Below are 21968 nucleotides of genomic sequence, written 5' to 3' on the forward strand. Positions count from 1 at the left end.
ATATTTTATTGCATTATGTATAATTATTATTGTGTTTAATTATTGATTGAATGCCGTTTTTGTTAGTCATTTTTATGTGAATTACTAATTGTGGAACGAATTATCCGAGTTTCCATCATTTCCTATAAGGAAGTGTGATTCGCATAACGAGCTATTCGGATAACGAGCACTCTGGTGGAACGAATTAAGCTCATTAACTGAAGTTCCATTGTATATGTTTCGAAAATTTGATGAATCCAGTTATTATGCATAATCACCGGCTAATATGCATAGTTACTGACCATTTTTGTAAGTTTAATAAATTTTTGTTTTTCACATTTACTGGTGTTTATCCCAACCATATAGGCGGTATAGACTTGGAAGTCTGGGGGAGGGAGCACGGTCATTATTGCTGGGGGGAGGGCACTATTATGATGATATCAATTTATATATACATATATATATATATTAGATCAGTCGACCCCCCCCCCCCCCCCCCCCCCCCAGTATCTCTGCTCATGCTTCCAGCTCGACTGGTAAATATGATAAATCGCCACATGCTTCCAGCTCGACTGGTAAATATGATAAATCGCCAGCGAATTATTTAAAAATTCCACGGAAATTTAGTTCAATTTCAGCTCAGGATGATGGATTCGATCAGCGATGTTGCTTATGTTTGAAAATGTTGATAAATGTAAAGAAAATATCTAATTTTATGCATTCTTCAATTTTACTCATTTGAGTGCGTTTACACTGTGTATACTGAAAAAGGTAAAAATTTAAAAATGCATATGCACGCACGCGCGGATCTATAGGCATCCCCTAAGCGAAATGCGATATTTCATAATATTGCAACAACAAATTAAACAACAAATTCAAGAAAACTTTGCTTAAAAAAAAGGGAAAACCGGGACATTTTTCAAAAAAGTCGGGATGGAGAAAAAAACAGGACTGTGCCACGGAAAATACGAGACAAAATGTGAGACATATAGTCACAGCATGCCGAGACTAAATTTTTAGTGACTTGTGAGATCACCTCTCTCAGGTTCTAGATCCACCGCTGTATACACGTATGAATTTACATAATATAATCCGGGCTCTAGCTATGAAAGAGGATATTCGAACTCATCTGGTAAGTCATGAACATAGGATAGATAGACAGATAGAACCGCTCACAACCCCGGACTGATGCAAAGCACCTTACTTCCGTTACCTCAAAAGAGGCAGAGTTGTGTCGGAAAAGGTTTATAAGGTCGGCAAAGATTTATAGTGGTGGCTCCCCTTGCCCCGTCCAAGTTTCGAATTAATCGCGTCGTTCTCCCCATGAAGACAGCCATCAACTCAATGCAACATATAAGCCATTTGACAAAAATGGGTGACTGAATCCAATGTCTAGGGAGAAAAAATTGCACGTGCGCCCAGTGGCACATAAGGTTGCGCATAAGCCGCTGTGGTGGTCGAGTGGTCATAGTGACGGACTCGCATCGCGGGCCGGGTTCGAGTCCCACCGTCGCCACAGCGGTGGTCGGCTGAAGTTGGTTTTCTGTGGTTCCCAACTTCAAGGCGCAAATGCGAGCCGATCTCCCAGTTAAAAAGTCTCGCCACAGAGAGCAGCAGTCCTACAAACAGTACAAATATTCAGTCACTACACATCACTCACTTAACTTCTGAGACATAGATGGCAGCACTGAAAAATCATACACAACACTAGGTACGCACTCAGACTGTTAGGTGCACACACATTTACACTTCCGGCACAACTCACTAGGTAGTAAATTGCCTCTGGCGATAGACCTGAGTTGTGCTCGGTTTGAAAAAAAAAGAAAAAAAAAAGTGGCACATAAGGGCCGAACACCGCAGCCTGGGATTTCAAAAGAAGTGTGGAAAAGACTTGTGGGTAAGAAAGAAGAAGAAGCTGGAATATGTTGAAGTTGGAGAGCTTTGAGAATGGTTCATGAACATAGGGAGGAACTAATTATTAATGATATAACAGATGTTTGTGAAGTAGAACCGTGTCATAATCTGCAAAAAGTAATACGTCGCTCCTACAGTTTTCAAGCCTATTTAATGTTGCCGTTCATTTGTAAATTTTTCCCTACAGAATTTCAGACCAGGCGGAAAGTTATTTCTTCACCTGGAGCAAGGAGGAATGGGGGCTGGGGGCTGGGGTTCTTTCTATATCCTGTTTTTTTTTTAAATCTTTTCCGAATGTTTTTTTTTTTTCGCCAGAGGAATAAGTATTTAGTCAGTGAGTAAAATGGATATTGATTCTCGATGGATATGACATTCTTAAAATGGATATGACATTCTTAAAATGGATATTGCCGTTTTCTTTTTTCAGAGCTGTTTTTCCGACTGTCTTTTTTATGTTATCCTGGGGGCAAGTCAGGCGATGGTTTAGAACAGAATCTGCCCTACTTGGAGGCAACTTGGATTCGTCTAGGCAGCTTGAGGGCGCTGGTTTGCGCGTGTAAAAATATGTGGGAAAAAACACATGTGCCAAGGAAGAAATATATATTTTGGAGTAGAAAAAGAAATTCCCCTGAAAAAGAAGGGAATTATTTCGGAAACTTGAAAAGGAGGACAAAAAAGGCCGTATTTTCTAAACTGCAGGACACTTGTAATGACAACAAAAAGGAGGACGGATGGTAATCCAACACACTACAGAACCTTACACATGGAGCCCTTTGAATATCCCCCTGTGTTTTTTTTAAGGCAGTAGTTCCCTAACTTTTCGACCCCCCTTCCCCCTTTTCGAACCCCTAACGAGAGCCGAGAGGAGTGTAAAGAGAGGACACCCAAGATCACTCTCTCCCCCTTCTCGTGGGAGGAGCCCGAAGAGAGCCGAAGATGGGGGGGGGGAGACTTTGGGTGTGGGCACCCCCCTCCCCCCCCCATCCCGATCGATGGGCCAGGGCTGACTCCTGTCGCCAGAGGAGAACTATGTAGGGTTGTCAAACTCTTGGGGCTGAATTTCGAGAAATCCCGTCTTAGTGAGTCTCTATATCATAGTTTCCCAACCTTTTTTGTCCCATCTCGCCCCCTTCTTCAAAAATTTTTTTCTCCCATCGCCCCCAAACGCAATCTAACCCATAGGGTCCTATGTTAAATCCGTAGCTTCTACCGCCTCCCCCGGAACATTCCATCGCCCCCAAGGGGGCGTTAATGCCCACGTTGGGAATCACTGCTCTATATTATGAAGTATAATACTAACGGATTTCATATTTATATATTTTCAGCGGTTTAAAAAAAAATGCACAAACCAGTTTTTTCCTCTCTTGGTGCGTGTGTGTGTTGCGAGCACTTTTCTACGCGGGTTTTATTACGATTTCCTCAGATTGCCGCTGTGGTGGTCGAGTGGTTATAATGCCGGACTCGTGATGCGAGGATCCGGGTTCGAACCCCACAGTGGTGGTCGGCTGAAGTTGGTTTTCTGTGGTTCCCAACTTCAAGACGCAAATGCGAGCCGATCTCCCCGTTAAAAAGTCTCGCCACAGAGAGCAACAGTCCTACAACGATAAATCATTCAACCATAACACTTCACTCATAGTTAGTAAAACTGGGGGCAGATGACTGCACTACACATAACAAGCATTACACAGAAACAAACTTTACGTCAGGTTGCACTACACGTACACGCACATTCCCGCATGTACCGATTCGTTGTTCCGCGGGGGGGGGGGTGCATGTGTGGTGTAGCAGTAGTAGGTAGGGGCTCGGGGATCCATGATGTTCTTAAGTCAGCCACCTCGTTGGGCAATTTGCCTGTTGTGGCGTTGTATTTGTATTAATTTTTGAGATTAAAAAAAAAAAAAGACTGTCCCAAAAATTCTGAAATTTTACCGAAATGTGTGTTAACTCTCCATATGTGTTAGTAAAATGAACATCAGATTTAGAAATTAACCAATCGGAAGTATTTAAAAAAAAAATGATGTGAATATTCAGATTTTTCAAATTTCTACATCTTTTAACGCTTTAAAAATTCATAATATTCTAACGAATGATCAGATATCGAAGAGTTGGCGGTTCATTTTGCAGTCACACGTTCAAATATTCTTACAAAGTTTCAGAATTTTTCGTGCATTAGTTCTTTTTTTTTTTTTATCTTACGGATGAGCTGAAAAACTGCAATTTCGCGAATTGAAAATTGCATTAAAATAGTGTTTTCCCTCGTTCACTTTTACATTATAATTGACAATTCTTTTTTATTTTATTTTGAAAAAGCAAATCAACCCCGATTAATTTTCACAAGCTATGTTTGAGAAACCGACTTTAGAGATCGTGATACTGCTTAAATGAATAAAACAGTTTTGAGATGAGATTTGTTTTTCCAGTTCTAATTCAGAAGTTTTAGAAGATTTGCATGTGACATCACAGCTTTTGATTGTAATCCTGCAACACAATTAACCTGATTAACACAATAAGCTGTGTTATAAAAGCTTTTTATGCACAACAGTTTCGATAAAAATTTAAAATCTCTCAAAGAAATATTGCCGTATTCTATTTCTCAACATGTGATCTAATTCGAAAGACAGGATAAAAATATGACCGCGCAGTTAACACTATGCACTGTATGCACCTTCCCTCAAAAGATTTCATTTAACAGCGAAGGGGAGAAAATTACCACATTTTGGCAATAAAGCGTTGATTTTGGGAAAACAATTTTTCGAATAGATCTCACTTGGCTAACACTTCAAAAATCTGGAGATAAGTTTGCCAGTATCACGAAGGTACTACGTAATAACAAAGTTAAAACGTCACATTACGCGAAGAGAGAAAGAGCCAATCGCGAGAGAAGGCCGAACTTGGCTTCTAACAGAGGATTGAATATTTCTGTTCATTTTTGAAAGTGGCAAGCCCCCCCCCCCCAATCTTCTTATAACACCATCTATAGCAGAAGGCCTCCGCGCGAAGCTTTGACGTCAGTGAAGTCACCCATTTCACCTGTAGCCATTGGATATAGTAGTCCGACGTATGTGAAATCTTTACCTTTTTTTGCAGTATATCCAATGACTATAGGTGAAATTATGGCCTCTGTAAATAGCCTTTTAGGATACAGCTGCCGACTATATCCTTATACAGTCGCCTTAGGTGAAATGGACGACTTCAGTGACGTCACGAGCTTCGCGTGGAGGCTTTCTGCTATAGAAGGTGTTGCTTCTGCCGAGGGAGAAATTTACTATAGTTCTCGGTGTTTGGTGCGTAACTGACAGTTCAAAAAATGACACACCACAAAATTTTAAAATGTTATAACTCCCTTAATATTCGTCCGATCCTAAAACGGAAAAAACACTTTTCCCATATTAGTTTTTCACAAGGAATCATGTGTGTAATTATTGGGCGGTCGATATGGGGCCGTTCAAGTATTACGTAAGCAAATTTTTAGCCATTTTTGACCCCCCCCCCTCCCTTGTCAGCAAAACTTCGTCATCAGCTCTGCCCCTCCGAATCCTAACTCATTTTTTCATAAAGGGTGGTTGATCAGGTAAGCATTATCCAACCCCCCCTTCCCCCTTGTCATCAAAAGTCAGCAAATCGGAACCCCCCCCCCTCCATCGATGATGACGTAATACTTGAACGGCCCCTATATAGTTACCCCCTGTATACATATAAAATTCGTTGTCTCTCCTCTACCATTCTTCTTCCTTTATTAGTTTCCAAGAAGAGAGTTACAGATTGATCTTCATCAAAATACGGATTCCGATTTTTCACTTACGCGATATTTTGTTCCCATGTCCCGTTTCTGTGTTCCGGGTATCCTTCGCTTTACACGATTTCACTTTGCGAGCTTTTGACTGACGTGATTATTTTGCAGAACCAAATCGAGTAAAGTGAGGTTGAATCGACCATGTCTGAGCTGCACTGATATCAGGACGAGGTTCATTCATCGCGGCATCTCAATCGCATTGAAAATTCATCGCAATCCTTGTGATTTTGTCTTGCGTTTAACAAGAGTTCAATTTTTTGTTGTTGAAACTTTTGGTTTTTTTTTTTAATATTCCGCGATTAAAAAACATTAAATTACCGTAATCGTTAAAAGATGGAGAAGACACCTAGAGGAGAGTCATTCCAACGCATAAAGTCCAGTGAACTAAGCTTCGAAATATTTTATCGAAATTTTAAAATGAAACTTGGGGGTTTAACATTGAAAGAAAACAAAAAAACTTTTATCCATAGGTTTCGTGTTGTAAAAGCGAGCCATGACATTTCATACTTCCAAAACCGCCATCCTTCGAAGATAAAGCGATTGTAAATTAACTCAATGGTGAGACTAGGTTCGAGAGAAACCGGTGATTTCTATGACTTTCCTTTTAATAATCGATTACTATCCTTGTATCTAAGATGCATAGTAACTTTTTTTTTTTATGACTATAAAAAAATGTATTTAATTACAGCTTTTTCCCGGAAAATGGTGGCAAAGTGGACAAGTTATGGAAATCACGCATTATGTATTCCGTAGACACAACAACAGCAACGACGTAAGTATTTGGGGACAGTAATTAAGTGTTGAAGAGATCTAGATAATATACTATAATTATATACCGCTATACCATATTAACTTGCTATATGTTCAAAAGTGACCATAAAAGTCTTATATACTAAAAAATGACTAAAGTGACACTGAGGAAATTCATTTGCTCAAAAAAAAAACCAAGGGGAAAAAGCAGTTCTCGAAATGTTAGGAACTGTTTGAGTTGAGCATCATAGCCGTATGCCCCTCCCCCATTAACTTCAAATTTGAACAAAATATCTTTGTTGAAAAACCAGACATTTTTTCCTAAATTGAGAAAGCCTTGTAATGTCTCCTTTGTTCCAGGGCTATATAACAAGGGCAGTCTCATGATACTCCGGGGTCAGTATCAGCTGACGTCATTGCCCTGACAGAACTGAGTGCGCTCGCTTTGCGTTGATTGAATTTAACTCATTATCGATGATTTCGATTACCTTTTGAACTTTCTAATAGTTTTCGATTAACTTTTAGTTTTCATCTGAATTAGATGTAGATTTCAGAAATGTTGACTTCGTTACTATCAATACAACTGCAACATGAAAACATGACAAGCTAGTGGCGTCGGAGCTGGGTGTGCAGTGAGTGCTCGAGAACCCCTGAATTATTCAGAAATCTTAAATTTCATATGTATAGATAAAGACAACTCACCCACAAGTTCCAAACATTTCCGGCGCCCAGTGGGAAGCAAATACAGGGTGGGCAAAACTTCCGTAAAAACTTTAAAAATTAATAAAAACAGGAAAAATTACCGAAATAAAAAACGTTTCACAGGGCTATTATCTCTAGGTCACGGGAATTTTTTTGACAGAAAAGACCCTCGAAAAACAGCCGATAGGGGGCGCTGGTACGAGCGACTTCAGTGAAGTATGCAAATGAGACGGTTATAAGAACTTGCTCTCCTAATCCACAGTCAGTTCGCCGTCGTAAACCGTGTATGTGGACCCATTGGCGTACGCAAAGGGAGGTTTTGGGGTTCTAACCCTCCTTGAGCCAAGATTATAGTGTTATTTTGCAGGAAAAAACATACTCCCCCCCTTCTCCAGGATATTTTGCGTACGCCTATGTGTGGACCTGCCGCACTCTGCCGTTGCTAGAGTTGTGACTCACCTGCAATGTATTATCCCCTGTGGTGGTGGTCACGTGGAACACATACTGCTGTTATAAACGATTTGGAGGCATTCTGTTCGTTATTTTCGTATCTTTTCTTTCACTTGTGTACGTCAGTGCCACCTATCGGCTGTTTTTTGAGTTATTTTTTCCCGTCTAAAAAAAATTTCCGTGACCTAGTGATGTCAAAACCTGCAAACCGTTTTTATTTCTGTTATTTTTCCGTTTTTTATGAATTTTTGAAGTTTTTACGGACTTTTTGTCCATCCTGTATAAACACCTCCGTAATATACAATGTTTGAAGTTATTATTTTTATCTTGAATGCTAATTATAACTTAGAAGACATTATAACTCACCAACTATTGCTTTGATTTAATAAATTTCTTAGCTTATAGATTTTTAAAAAGATATAAAAATACCACATGTCCGTACCTATGACACCTAAACAACATTATAACGACAAATCTCTCACTTAAAATAGTAAAATAAGCAACTAAAATTTGAAATTAGTTACGTCGATAAAGCAGGTTTTGTATGCTGATGTAGAACTCCTTAATACATGAAGTCGTCTTATGCTGATGCAGTCTGTTAAAAAACGTATTAGGGCAGTGACGTCACACAGCAGCTCCGAAACCACGCCCACTGAGCCAAGGCTGCAAGCGTGAGAAAGGGATGAGACAGCCTTTATTGTACATCCCTAATATCTTGTTGCTTTACGCCAAGCAGTTGCATTTTGATAACGCGTGAAAGATGCAGAATCAGGAGGAAATGGAATTGATTTGGTGGCATTTTCAAAACTGGATATGTGTGATGTTAAAGGAAGATGATGGGCTCAAAAAGGAAATATAAGTCAATAATGTCAAAAAGCGAATATGGTTAACATATAAGTGTTGAAACGATGAACAGGGATGATACTTAATTGGTGGGTTGCTGCAATGTTGACTTCCCATGCTTTCCTACGGGAAAAAATAACCTTCCTTTAAGGAACATTTACAAATTTTCTATTCACTTTAGACACTCAATTTTTTCCTCTCTCAAATGGTATGGATATTTTTATACAAGTTAATTCGAGCATTTAGAATTTTAATGGTGGTTATTTTTTTTTCGAATTATTACTTCAAAAACATGCAAATTTTCTCAAAAATCACCGAAATTTCCCATATTTTGTGCCATGAAATATTTTTAAATACTTTTAATAAAAAATCCCAGTATCAAAGTATTTAACACCATATTGTTGAGAGACACACAAAGGTTCAAGTCATTTGAATGAGTGGTGTGCGAAAAAATGCTCCTTATTGACAAAAAACTTAGTTTTGGGAAAAGAATATTTTAGTCGCAAAAACATATATAATGCCTGCCACAGTTTATGTTAAAATAGTTTGAAATTATTTCTGGTACAGAATAGAACACAAAACTTCAACGAACTTCAACAAAAACTTAGATGCAGAAAATTTCATAGTATTTGAAAATTGAAAAATTCGAAAATAGGTTTTTTTTGGAAAATTTGCGCGCACCCTTAAAGGTTATTTTTTCGTATGAAAAAAAAAATACAATTCAAAATTTAAAGGAGAGCAGTGAGAAATTACTCTTCATGGTTTAGGGAAAATTCACCGCTACTCAGTTTAAAAATAGGAAAATTCACCACTAGGCAAATTAATCGACAAACAATTTACCGACGGAAAAATCGCCACTGGGAAAATTCACCGACGACACTTCGTCACCAGTAAGTGAGTGACCTAGTGAATGAGCAAGTGAGTGAAGGTGCGAGCGAGGGAGTGACCGAATGAGTCGGTGAATGATCTAGCGACTTAGCTGTGAGCGAGTAACCGTATGAGTGACCGAGTGATTTAGTGAGTGACCGTATGGGTGAACGAGTGATTTAGTGAGTGACAGTATGAGTGATCGAGTGATTTAGTGAGTGACAGTATGAGTGATCGAGTGATTTAGTGAGTGACAGTATGAGTGATCGAGTGATTTAGTGAGTGACAGTATGAGTGATCGAGTGATTTAGTGAGTGACAGTATGAGTGATCGAGTGATTTAGTGAGTGACAGTATGAGTGATCGAGTGATTTAGTGAGTGAAATACTCACTCGCTCATCTACTCGGTCACTTGTTCATTTGCTCATTCTCTTGTTCCTCTGCTCACTATCTTGCTAATCTGCTCACTCACCTACCCACTTGCTCATTCACTAACTCCCTTAATCACTCACTTATTTGCTCACCTGATCACTCACTCATTTGCTCACCTGCTCAATTATTTGCTTATTTACCTAGTTGCTAGCTCACACGCACTAACTCCCTCACTCTCTAGCTCACTTACTCACTCGCCCAGACACTCGCTTATTTGCTCACCTGCTCAATCACCAACTCCCTCTCCCTTGATCAAACACTCGCTTACTTCCCCTACTCACCTACTCACTGGCCTATTGATCCACTCACTCACCGTTTCCTAGTTTCCTAGCGGTGAATTGTCACGTCGGCGAATTTTCCTTTCGTTGAATTGCGTGGAGGTGAAATTTGTCGGCGAATTTTCCGCACACGACTCTTCACAATTTCTTTTGGATAATACAGAACTAAAAGAGAACCGAAAATGAATTATTTCATTCTTTCGTGGGGAAAAACTGCAACTCCAATTCAGCAGAAAAATTTCAGTTCTTGGTTCCATATTCATTAACAGCAAAATTCACGTACAATATTCAGAATCAGACTCGAAAACGAAACTTCATTCTTTTATTATATAACAAAGGAATTTCCAAGCTCGTTGAAAATGGAATATTTTCCTCCTGTGTTAATTACGTTACGGCGTTTCCTTGAAGTTGGTGATTTCATTGTCCTAATAAACGATATCAGTCATGTGATCAATTTCAAGGACGAATGTTTGCTTTATCTTTATGAAACTTTTCGCACGTTAACTCTCTGCATTGCCATTGTTATAAGCATAATTTCGTTAACGTAACCACAAGTGTTAGATCCGCTCTCATCAAAGCTCAAGAATTTAAAAAAAAAATTTGACTTTGCCAAAAATGGATTTCTTGAATTTTTTCGCATTCGCTCGCTATGATCTTTTAGCTGTTATATTATTTCTAATAGCTCTCTTAGCATACCATCGTAGATGGAAAAATATTCCTCCAGGACCGTACGGTTTGCCCATTGTTGGATATATGCCATTTCTAACAAACAAACCACATTTAAAGCTGATGGAGCTGGGAAATAAATATGGTGACATTATCAGGTATATTCGAATTTACCTTTTGTAGTTCTGGAATTATGAAAATCTGATCGAAAGAAAATTTTGTGATTTTATTTACTGATTCTAATTTCAAATTTTGATTTTCTAATCTGAATTTTAATCTGTCTCTTAAAGCCATCATTGTGATTTAATTTAATTTTAATTTTGATCAGTTTCAAAGTGGAATAGATTAAATTCAAAGCTGAATTTCGATTAATTAAAAAAAAAAAGAATCTCTGATTGCTTTGAAACTGAAATTTCGATTAGTTTTGAAGTAGAATTTCGGTTTTCTTTGAAGTAGAATTTGCATTAGCTTCAAAGTGCAATTTTGATCGGTTTGAAAGTGGAATTAGTTGAATTTTTATTAGTTTTAAAATTAATTTATTTGAATATTGATTAGTTTTATTTTGAATTCATTTCTCATGGAAATTATTACTTTATCATGTATATTCTCGAAATTCAAGACATAAGAAAAGCTGATGGTAATTCGGTTAGTAATTTCACAAACCTAATAAATTCAGTTCTCTCAAAAAAGTAAGACGTCAATCTCCACACGAAATCTAGAAGCGCTCTTTTTTCATAGAAGAAAACTAAATGCCTCACTCATTTCTTTACCTAATTGTTTCAAAATAAATCTCTCAGAGCCTGAAAATCTCTGAATTATATCATTAATTACATTATATTAATCTCTCTGAAATTATATGTCACATTTTTTGATATTCCCTCCGAGTTCAATCAATATTTTTGCTTAGTATTGTGTAGAGAGATACCGATTCTCTCAATTCTTTTGCAGTTTCAGCCTCAAACTTTTTAATTCTCTCTATTCTTTTTCTCTATCTATACTGAAAAGGTTCTTAAATTAGTAAAATAGTAAAAACATTCTTCCGATGGATTTCTTACCTTTCATGCTGAAGAAACGGTTATCCTTCGATTTTCTCTCTTTAACGTTTCTTTAATCACTCTCTAATTACAAAAATTAATTAATTCATATTCATGAATCAGGTTTTCGCATCTTCTTAATTACAGGCTGGCAGCAGTTATTTCTTATTCCAAGACATTTTTGAGCGTATTATATATATATATATATATATAGCCATTATTCCCATTTAGACTATTAATTTTCTCTCTCAACGTGGTTTTTAGCTATAATTATTTACATCATCTCAATTACCCTTTTCATCCGCGATCTGCAAACATCGTTAGTAAAAACGTGTGAACCCACGTTATTTCTCTAGATTTCGCTACTACATTGATGAGGTTTGTCATGAAAAATTACTTCTCAAACTCTATTTATGGGAAATGGGACATTTTTTGAAATCATAAAAAATAACGATTTTTGTTTTTTCGCATAAAAAATAGCATAATTTAAGTAAAATATTTTAAAATAAACCGCATTAAAAATCCATTCTCTGGTCATTTTTCCATTATCTTGTCTATTTTTACTTGTTATGCGTAGTGCTGCCATAAATTTTTCTAACTATGAGTAAAGTTTAATAATAGAATAAATAATTTTACCGTTGTAGGCCTGTTGCTCTCCGCAGCGAGACTTTTAACGGAGAGATCTGAATAAAACCTCGGATTGTATTAATAATTTTTTTTATGATGACAAACAACAAATTAACTAAAAGAAAAAAAACCTACCTTTTTTTAATGATTTTGAATTTTTCTTTAGGATTTAGACAGAGTGAAAGGTTTCACCTCAAATAACTCGTAAACCATCCGCTATAGAGACATACTTAGACTTTCAATTAGAAAAGATATTTAAAAAAACCTGCCAATCTCTTAGATATTTCATTTGTTTCACACACACAGAGAGAGAGAGAGAGAGAGAGAGAGAGAGAGCGGGAGAGAGAGGGAGTGTTTCCATGTTTTTTAAGTTAAATACTTGCTGCGATATTTAAATTCGAAACTCGCCGAGAGTGAGGTAAAGAACCGCAAAAACAAACGGAACAGATAATTTCACGCTTTTTTTTGTATGGTGTTCTTTTTCCTTCATTTTCAGCAATTTTTGAATTTGAGTATCTCAGCGAATATTGAACTTGAAAAGATAGAAAGGTTTTTTTTGTTGCTATCAGGACACAGAGGGCAACAGATTTTTGATTGGAAGTTAGAGGACGGGGGAGGGGACTGAATAGAAAATTAAATTTTGTATTTAGGTAGATATACAGGCCGTAGTAAAATAAAAGACACATCGAAGAGATGAGCACGTTATTTAAATAACTTTTCGAATTCAATGTATGTTCTATAGCCAACGGTTTACAAGCTCTTTGAGGTGAAACGGTCTTAAGTTTCACGCTGCAGATAGTAAATAGTTTTAATGATTTTTTTTGGCAAAATGGCTGACGAATTAAGATGCTTATAAAAGGTATCATGTAATTCGTATTGCTTAGAATAACATTGGATTTTGTGAAATTTTTTGAAAGTGAATTATCGTATGGTTTAACCTCTATTTGCCTCTTAAAAGGTATATGGGTGCATCTCAAAGAAAGCACAAAGCTAATCAACCAGTATTTTGCGTTGTGTTCATTATTTTGGATCATGTATAGCAATACGATGCTGAAAAGTGATTAAATCCGGAAATGATTTCCCCAAAGGGTGCAAAAGATTAACCACTGCATTGTATGAGATATTTTTAAATGGTAATATTCCAACAAAAGTGGTAAAAAACGTGGTTTTACAAAATGGTAATATTATACAGAACTAAACGTAAAAAAAATTACTCATTTTATCATGTTTATACTTTCGTGGCAAACAAAAATTGACGTTTGGTTTTTCTCCAAATTTAAATTTAATCATACCTATTTGAGTAAAACTTTCGCACAAATGTAATGAATTGTCATTAATTTTTTTTATCATGTAATTAAAATAATGATGCATCGGTAATATAATTTTAGTGTTAAGTTTGGATCCAAACTCGTAGTGGTGCTGAATAGCGGAGAAATAATCAGAGAAGCGTTTTCAAAGCAAGCCTTATTGGGTCGACCTGATCAGAAGAGTTTCTTCATCGTGCCTGTTGAAAGTGAGTTTGTTTATTTGGCTTCACTTTCAACCTCTTGAATGTGTAATTTGACAGTGACACTGTTAAGGGGTTGAAATAATTAGCATGGAGAAGAAGATGAATTTTAATACATATTTATTTCTCTATTGGCTACTAGGTCCTTTTTTTGATAACGGGACGATCTGGCATCAGCACAGACGTTTTGCATACAAAATGTTCAAAGATCTCGAGTTTGGCAGCTCAGCAGAATTCCACATGAAAGTGAGTTCAAAATGTTGAACACGTGATCGTTAAGTTTACCAAATATACGAAAGTAAGCAACGCGATTCCTTCGAAAGAATTAATCTACTGCTAGTAAAATGTGCATTCACATAGAATTCCATAATTAGAGAGTTTCAGTTTGTATTTACAGCAAACTGTTTGTAAAAGGTTTCAATAATGGTTCAAGAACTATTCGTGTGAACATCTATCTCTTAGTCGAAAACTGTCATTATATTATTTTAGTTACTCATATACTACTAAATACACTGAAATGGCGTGTATTTTTTGTTTCAGAGTGAAATCGAAAATTTTACGAAGGTGATTGACGAACAGAACTCGAAACCTTTTGACATGACCTACTATCTAGGTTCGAGCGTAGCTAATTACATATCGGCACTGATATTCGGCAAACGATACGAATACAAGGACCCAGAAAGGGAGATCCTAGACAAGATTCTGAACGAAGCATCAAGTCGTATCGGCCTTACTTCAGCCGTAGTTTTCTTTCCATGGTTCAAAAACATAGGCTTTATGAGGAAACTTTTGCACATCGACGAGCTCCTGGCAATGTACAAAGAATTCACAAAATTCACGAAGTAAGTCTAGGAATCTAAAGTGAAAATCTCAACGTTGCCTTTTCTGTCAGTAATTAACGTATCAAGATAAAAGCGTCATTTTACACAAATGAATATGTAGTGTGCGTAAAGGGCTATCGATTTTATTAAGGGAGGAAAAATTTCACCATCTAATAATTCAAAACTAATAACCTAACATGTAATTATTGAGAATTGACGTATGTGTGTCTTTTTTTAGACTTAATTGCTTTCCTGTAACCTGTCACCGTTCATTATTTTCTGTAAGTTGATCTTTGGCGAGACATTTTTTTTCCTCTTGGCTATCAACCAGGGATCAATTTCCTTTTGATTTCGATTCTTCTTCCAGCAAGAAACTGGAAGAACACAAAGAGAATCCGGACGAAAACAGGACAAAAGATTTCATCGACTTCTATTTCTCAGAACTAGCCTCAGGAAATAAAACCAACACTACGTTCGAAGGTAAAAAATCCAATCAATCTCTTATGATTACTCTATCACATTTCAGTTCGTGTCGATTAGGACAGGGGAAGTGGAGTCAAAGCCGTGGTGTTCTATGGGTGCTGCAGCATCCACGATAGTTTGTGGCATTGGACTGAGCACCCTTTTCCAGTATGGCCCTGTCTTTTTCCACCACCTGCTTATTATCTCTCTATTCAGGCAGATCAATGATCTGGTTAGGAGGACTGAGTATCCACTGAATTGATTCAGAAATCAAAATTTCTCCTACGTAAAGATCAAGACGAGCACTCACACAAGTTCCAACCACTTCCGACTCCCCTGTTCAGGGGGATCCGGAAAATTCGGCCCTGACAGTTTGCCCTGACCGACTGAGTGAGCGATTGAGTGAATGACTGTGTGAGTGAGTTTGTTGACATTTAAGTGACCAAGTGAGTCGATGAGTGACAGTATGATTGATCGAGAGGTTGGGTTACCGACTGAGTGAGCGATCGAGTTAGTGGCTATATGAATGAGTCAGAGAAGTCAGGGGTGAGATGTCCGAGGAGAAACGTCACCTGGGGGATGTCCTGAACAAAAAGTTGGGGGGGGGGGCTGAAATGCTTGGGTTGAAACGTCCACTACGCTATAGAAGTAAATATCATTTTTTACCCTTAAGCCGGGTTTTCCTAGGAGCAGGTTTCCTGTGCCACGCGCAACGTGATTCGCCCAGCGCGACACGCAGCCCACTCACCAATAAGAAAAGCAGCATGACTGTTTTCCTACAGAGCGCAATACGGCTCACGACAGCGCTTTACGTCGCTGCTTCTGGAGGAGTCAAATGCGTCGTGCGTTTTGCCGATGTTCTCTTCAATCTTTTGTATTTTCTTTCTCTTCCCTTCAAACCGGAGCTATACTATAATGTAGCCGCCATGATCTGATGCGCCAAGCTAGTAAAACACAAATGCGTAGAGTGATTATGTAACACGTTTCTGCCGGCTCAAAATGGTCTAATTCGATTCACGCGGCGCAAAAAACCTATTCCTAGGAGTAGAACTTTTGCGCCATGTGCAGCGTGGAAACTCTGATTGGTTAAAAACCTGAAATTCAGGGTTTTTTACCAATCGGCATTTTCACGCTGCGTGCGCTGTAGAAACCTGCTCCTAGGAAAACCTGGCTTTAGAGCGAAGTGGTTGGACAGTCTCGTAACTGTTATATAATTCCTTATGATGACAATATCCCCCCTTCCCCCCGATGGTGACGTACAGGGACAGATTATGGCTTCACACTCAGCTATTCATACAATGCATAAATGCTTGGATGCGATACGAAGCTGAGTCAAGAGACTATCCATTGCAATGTCCCATTTAGCGTAAACGTATTTTCTAAAGAAGGAAAACGTCAGTTTTCTTCTGTAGCGTAGTGGTCTAACGAACTTGCCCGATTTGCGAGAGAGCGATGGCTCGATTCGCAGAAGCGGCCTATGGTCTTTTCCTACAAAAAAATTCATCATAGCCTCCAGTTATCTATACACAAGGTGTCTCAAATTCATAAATAGTTTAAAAATTCATGAAAATAGAAGTGAAATTGTTTCAAATTTCTGTTGAAAGAGGGCATTGCACGAACACAAATCAATGGAAATAAGCGAATCAGAGTCATATGAAAGGCATGGTGCACGATTAATAGCTCATTTCTGAAGTTTTCTGTTACTTATTATTTCACTGTTTACTTATTCATTGTTACTGTCGCTAACATAAGGTTCTTATAGAATGTTGACTTTGATGGATGAAACACTATTGGTGACGTTATTTTATAGTGTGGCCACAGAAAGATGATCTCTGATCTTGTCTGGCCTTTATAACGAATAGAGAGAAATGAGAAAATCTTCAGTAGAGAGAAGTGAGGAAAAAAAAAAGGAAATAAACATCCCCTCCAGGGTTGCTGCGGGAGTTCTTTTCAACCCATTTCTCTCTACTGAAGCGAATGGACCCTCTCTTTTCGTGATGAAGGTCAGAGGCCATCTTTCCGTGGTTACACTATACCTAATCCACGAATCTCCGGCTGAAGCTTTACGAACGTTTCTGACGCAGAAGAGATTAAAGAAAGGTTCCGGTAAAAAAATTTTACGTGATTTGCTTTTGTGCAGCGCCTTCTAGCGACAAAAACTGGAACTAATTATTTCGTCTGTAACAAAAAATAACCCCTTCGTGTGAATAACTTTTTCGCAGACCTGACGTGTGGCACAGTTCTAGAGCACCTAAGCAGCCAGCAGTGCACACCACTCAAGTTGCCCGCCGCACAGCTTCGGTTCACTCAAGCGGCATACGGCACGTTCCCACAAGATTTGAGCACATTTACAACAACAAACCTACCATGACTCCGCTGCGTCCCCACAAGAGTTATAAGCTGGTAATTCAAAAGAATATGGATCATGGTAGAAAGATGGCACGTTTCTACACCAATTGAACGAACCACGGCACATTTCAAAATCATTCAAGTGACCCATGACGTATTTACAGGACGTGTGGTTACTGTTCCAGAGCGCATAAGTTACCCACAGCACAATTCCGGCTCACTCAAGCTTCCCACGGCACAATTTCACAAGACTTCAGTGGCCTGCGGCACATTCTCAGATCACTTGGGTGACTCGCAGCACAGAGCACTCAAGTGATCTTCGGCACATTTACAGATCATATGATTGGCCCGCGACACGTTTTCAAACCAATGAAGTGGCTTGCAATCTGCTAAAGGTTGAGCACACATCACATGTATTTTATAGTAACGGATAATGTTGAGCCTCAGATTTTTGCTGACATTTATTTTCATTTTTTTTGTTCGATTTCATTCAGAAAAACTGATACCAGACTCGATGCAGATATTGTACGGCACGGGCAGCGAGACGGTCCGGACAACACTGATGTGGTGCTTCTACACGATTGCCGTTTACTCTGATGCTCAAGATAAGGTTCAGAAGGAGATTGATGAAGTCATTGGAAACAGGAGTCCTTCGTTTTCAGACCAGAAATCCATGCCGTATACGCAGTCTGTACTCATGGAGATCCAGAGGTGGCAGACAATAGTCCCTCTCGGTGTGCTCAGGATGTAAGTTCAATCCCGAACCAAACGGGGAAAAAGATTATATACTTGTGATCTCTGAGATTGGTAAGAATGTTCATAGGCGCCAATTCCCAGAAATTTACCCATGTTTGACCCCCCCCCCCCCCCCCGTCAGCAAAATTTCTTCATCAGCTCTGCGCCTCTGAATCCTAACGCATATTGGTGGGATCAGAGTCAGAGACGTATACGGGGGGGGGGGGCCCTTGTGCCCCTCTCCCACGATCAAAAATTTATTTTTTCAATGCAAAAAAAAAAAATGTTTTTTTAAATTGAAATTTTGGAAGAAAATACCTTTATATGTTATTATAATTAATCAATTTCTGTTAATTTTAATGTTATTTGAAGGCCATGAACGCAAAAAAATCTATCTTTAATAAATTCATTATATCACTTTTGTTACTCGTGTGGTACAGTTCCAGTTCACTCAAGCGGTCCCACGACACATTTCCTCATGACTCAAGTGGGCGCGGCACATTTCCAGAACACTCGAGTGACCCGCGGTATATTTGTAGATTGCTTTAATTCTACATTAAAGCTCTATTCCATAAGACCGGGGAATCAGAAAAGCGTCCTTTAACGGGAGGTGTCCGTTAATGGAAAGTGTCCGTTGGGGGAGGTTCCACTGTAGTGATTTGGTTCCAGATCACCATCGACAGTAATATATAGATTTTCTACGCATTTATTTTCAGGGCTTTGGAAGACACAGAAGTAGCTGGTTACCGAATACCGAAAGGAACACTCGTAATGTCTAACCTATGGGCCGCTCATCGCGACCCGAGATGTTGGGATAACCCTGATGAATTCGTTCCGGACAGATTTCTGAGCGGAGATGGAACTCAAATTATCAAGAATATCAACTACATGCCATTTTCCTTCGGTGAGTTGATTTCTCGGGAAAAAAAATTTCAGATTTAATACATAAATTTTTTTTTGATGTTTTATCCTTTTTAAATAATTTTTGTTCTCCCGAATTCTCTCCATAGGGAAAAGAAACTGCATGGGTGAAAGAACGGCCCTTGTGGAAACGTTCCTTTACTTCGTTTGTATTTTACAGAGGTACAAACTAAGGTTGCCTGAAGGACAAAAGCCGAGCTTTGATGGAATCGGAGCCATCACGTACCACATGAAACCACAAGATATATGTTTCTTCCCGAGAGACGTTGAAGGACACACAACGTTGTAGATAAGCTATGTCTACACTGGTGCGTTTTTTCTGCGTCAATGCGCTTTCCACTGGCACACCTGTCATCAAGCGTGTCGTAAATCACTCAGGCGTGACTCAAACTTGTTGAAAGGCGGCCATTTTTTAAGAGGCATTCCTTTTTCTTCTGCTCCACCAGGTTTGGATTTTCGTTCAATTTCCCTTTCCTTTTCGTGAAGATTCAGTGTTGTTTTCATAAAGTTTTTCTCGATTTTTGATGTCAACAAAAAAAAACATTGACACTTTTGAAGGCCACGTAGTGCATTACGTGATATTATTGAAGGTAAATTTAAATTAACGGTAATTATAATTGTAAAATTATAAATTAAATGATTGTCTTGAAAATTATTTTTTGGTAGAATTTCATGTTAAAATGCTGGTCGATTTCTTTTTCATGTTTTGGCGAAGAGCTCGCGTTAGTGCCCTTCGCCCTTGCAATTTTAGGAGGCCCACAAATTTGGATTTTCTTTCCTTTATTTTTTTTAACCTTCCTGTCCGTAGAATATTTCCAAACGTGGAATTTAATTTGAGAGTAATTATGTAAACTTTTTACATAATTGTAATCTGTAGCAGACATATTCAACCTGCTGCTCGCGGGCACTGTGGTGCTTTCAAAGTGCTTGATGCTCGTGTCCGATTTCATGTTTGCGAGTACTTGATTAACGTCCCAATTTGAACACTTTGTACAAATTACATTCAACGATTAAAATCATCCTGATTTCAAGCAGTCGTATGCCAAACTTGATAAGGGTGCACTTTTTGATGATGGGAACAAGCATTGTGCTTGCGACTGCAAAAAAGTTGCCTCAAAGAATGTTATATAAAAGGGGGGGGGGGTGGGGAGGGAAAAGATTAATGTTTGCACAGGGCCCGAATTTATGAGGAACAGGCTGTGCCCTTCAGCACAATAATAATCTTCGCCATTTTCTCAAAAACTGTACAGTTTTATGCAGATTTTATTTTCATGAATATTATTAGAGCTGCAACCAGAAGCGTACGCAGGACCAACCTTTCGAGTAGCACGCCGAGTTTAGGGATGAGCGTACAAGAAATTCTCTTCTAGAGAAATTTTCTGTTACTGACTGTCGAAAGTACGGTATTTCAAGTTTAAAAATTGTTTGAAACAACATATTAAATCATTTTCTTTTTGATATTCGAATTGTGTGCGAAAATGTTTTAAATCTGATCATCTTGGGCTATCATATTCTGCTACTTTTTATTATGAAATTTCCAAATTAAATAATTTTAAGTTTTTCACTTCTATTACCACGGATTTAGTGCTTTGATGTATGAATAAACACTTGAGAAAAATAATGCGCTGACTATAATTTTGAACGAAAAAAATTATTTAAATACGTATTAGATTACGACTTGGCAAAATAGACGTATACAGTTTTCTTAATTTCTTTGACTCGACTATATTCGGGTAAAGTTGACGAACGACTTGATTTAATTTATTCCGAAGTTGAGAAATTTTGAGAATGATTTCGTCTATATACTCCGTCTTTTATAGAGAAATTTTCCCTCACATATTTTCACATTAAACTGTGGAAATTGCATCCACTGCGAGTGCGACAGTTGCATCGGCATCTGAATTGAAAGGTTTGGCCGTATAGGTGAAGACAGAAAAAAGGCACGCCACTGGAGGCATGCGATAGAGTTCAGCGGTAAAGAAAAAAAAAACGAGATTGAAAGTTGAAAGCTGTTGAAAGAAGACGCACCAGTGAGGACATACCTATAGATTGCATTAAAACCAAACACGAGATCTGTAAAAGAACTTTTCAACGATACCTACTATTATAAACCACAATTTTCAAAGTGAACCTTCTTAGAGGAGGGGTGTGTTCTGCAATTTATGTTGAGCAGTACAACTATCTTATTTAAACATTCCTCTTACGAATTTGTTACACGCAGGAACGTGCAGTGTGTGTGTGTGTGTGTGTGCCAATATGCTTGATCCCTAACGTATTTATGTCGTCAGAGTTACACTTGTTTCGTGCCATGCTAGTGTCACCATCTATCTCCCATATTTTGAAGTGAAAATTTCGAATGCGTGCATTTTTTTTTTTTTTTTGCGTTGTGTAAGTATTGTGTTGCTATATGCGGAAACACTTGTCGATTAAGAGCCTACTGGTTCACATTCGTGCGTGATGGAGACCGGAGAAACCGTGAGACACCCAGGTTCTTTCACATGAAGCAACATAAGCACTTTGGCCCCAAGGGGGCTAATTATAGTCATATGTATATACAGTCAAATCCCGTTTTAACGAATACTGTTATAGCGGAAATCTCGTTTTAACGAATACTGTTATAGCGGAAATCTCGTTTTAACGAGCACTTTTATAATCCCCCAGAAAAGTTTACGTAGGAACAACGCAAAAAACCTTTATAACCTAATTAGGAACCTTTATAACGAAATTTCATTGTAACGAAGCGATTTCTACAGTCTCGTAGAATTCCTTATAACGGGATTCGACTGTATATGTTCATTTTATACAGTCGAATTACAGTCGTAAAATATACAGTAGAACC

General features: G+C 38.2%; 1 protein-coding gene across 1 annotated transcript; it reads left to right on the plus strand.

The window, feature by feature from the left end:
* Positions 1-10514: 10514 nt before the first annotated feature.
* LOC149082645 (cytochrome P450 2J2-like) lies at positions 10515-19500 on the plus strand. Its single transcript, XM_089235919.1, has 8 exons — positions 10515-10831; positions 13723-13847; positions 13984-14087; positions 14382-14683; positions 15030-15142; positions 17968-18220; positions 18925-19112; positions 19219-19500. Exons 1-8 carry the CDS (start codon positions 10623-10625, stop codon positions 19416-19418), a joined length of 1494 nt encoding a protein of 497 aa, XP_089092045.1. The 5' UTR covers positions 10515-10622; the 3' UTR covers positions 19419-19500.
* The last annotated feature ends 2468 nt before the right edge of the window (positions 19501-21968 follow it).

This window comes from Pholcus phalangioides, unplaced genomic scaffold (assembly GCF_987345545.1).
Source record: "Pholcus phalangioides strain wild (caught in Gottingen) unplaced genomic scaffold, Ppha-v1.0 ptg000009l_1, whole genome shotgun sequence".
Taxonomy (NCBI): domain Eukaryota; kingdom Metazoa; phylum Arthropoda; class Arachnida; order Araneae; family Pholcidae; genus Pholcus; species Pholcus phalangioides.

Excerpts from the sequence above, each read along its gene's own strand:
- LOC149082645 (XM_089235919.1), top strand. The coding sequence starts at position 10,623 with ATGGATTTCTTGAATTTTTTCGCATTCGCTCGCTATGATCTTTTAGCT. Across the intron at positions 18,221-18,924 it reads CCTCTCGGTGTGCTCAGGAT|GGCTTTGGAAGACACAGAAG; the intron begins GTAAGTTCAATC and ends ATTTATTTTCAG. Across the intron at positions 19,113-19,218 it reads CTACATGCCATTTTCCTTCG|GGAAAAGAAACTGCATGGGT; the intron begins GTGAGTTGATTT and ends TTCTCTCCATAG.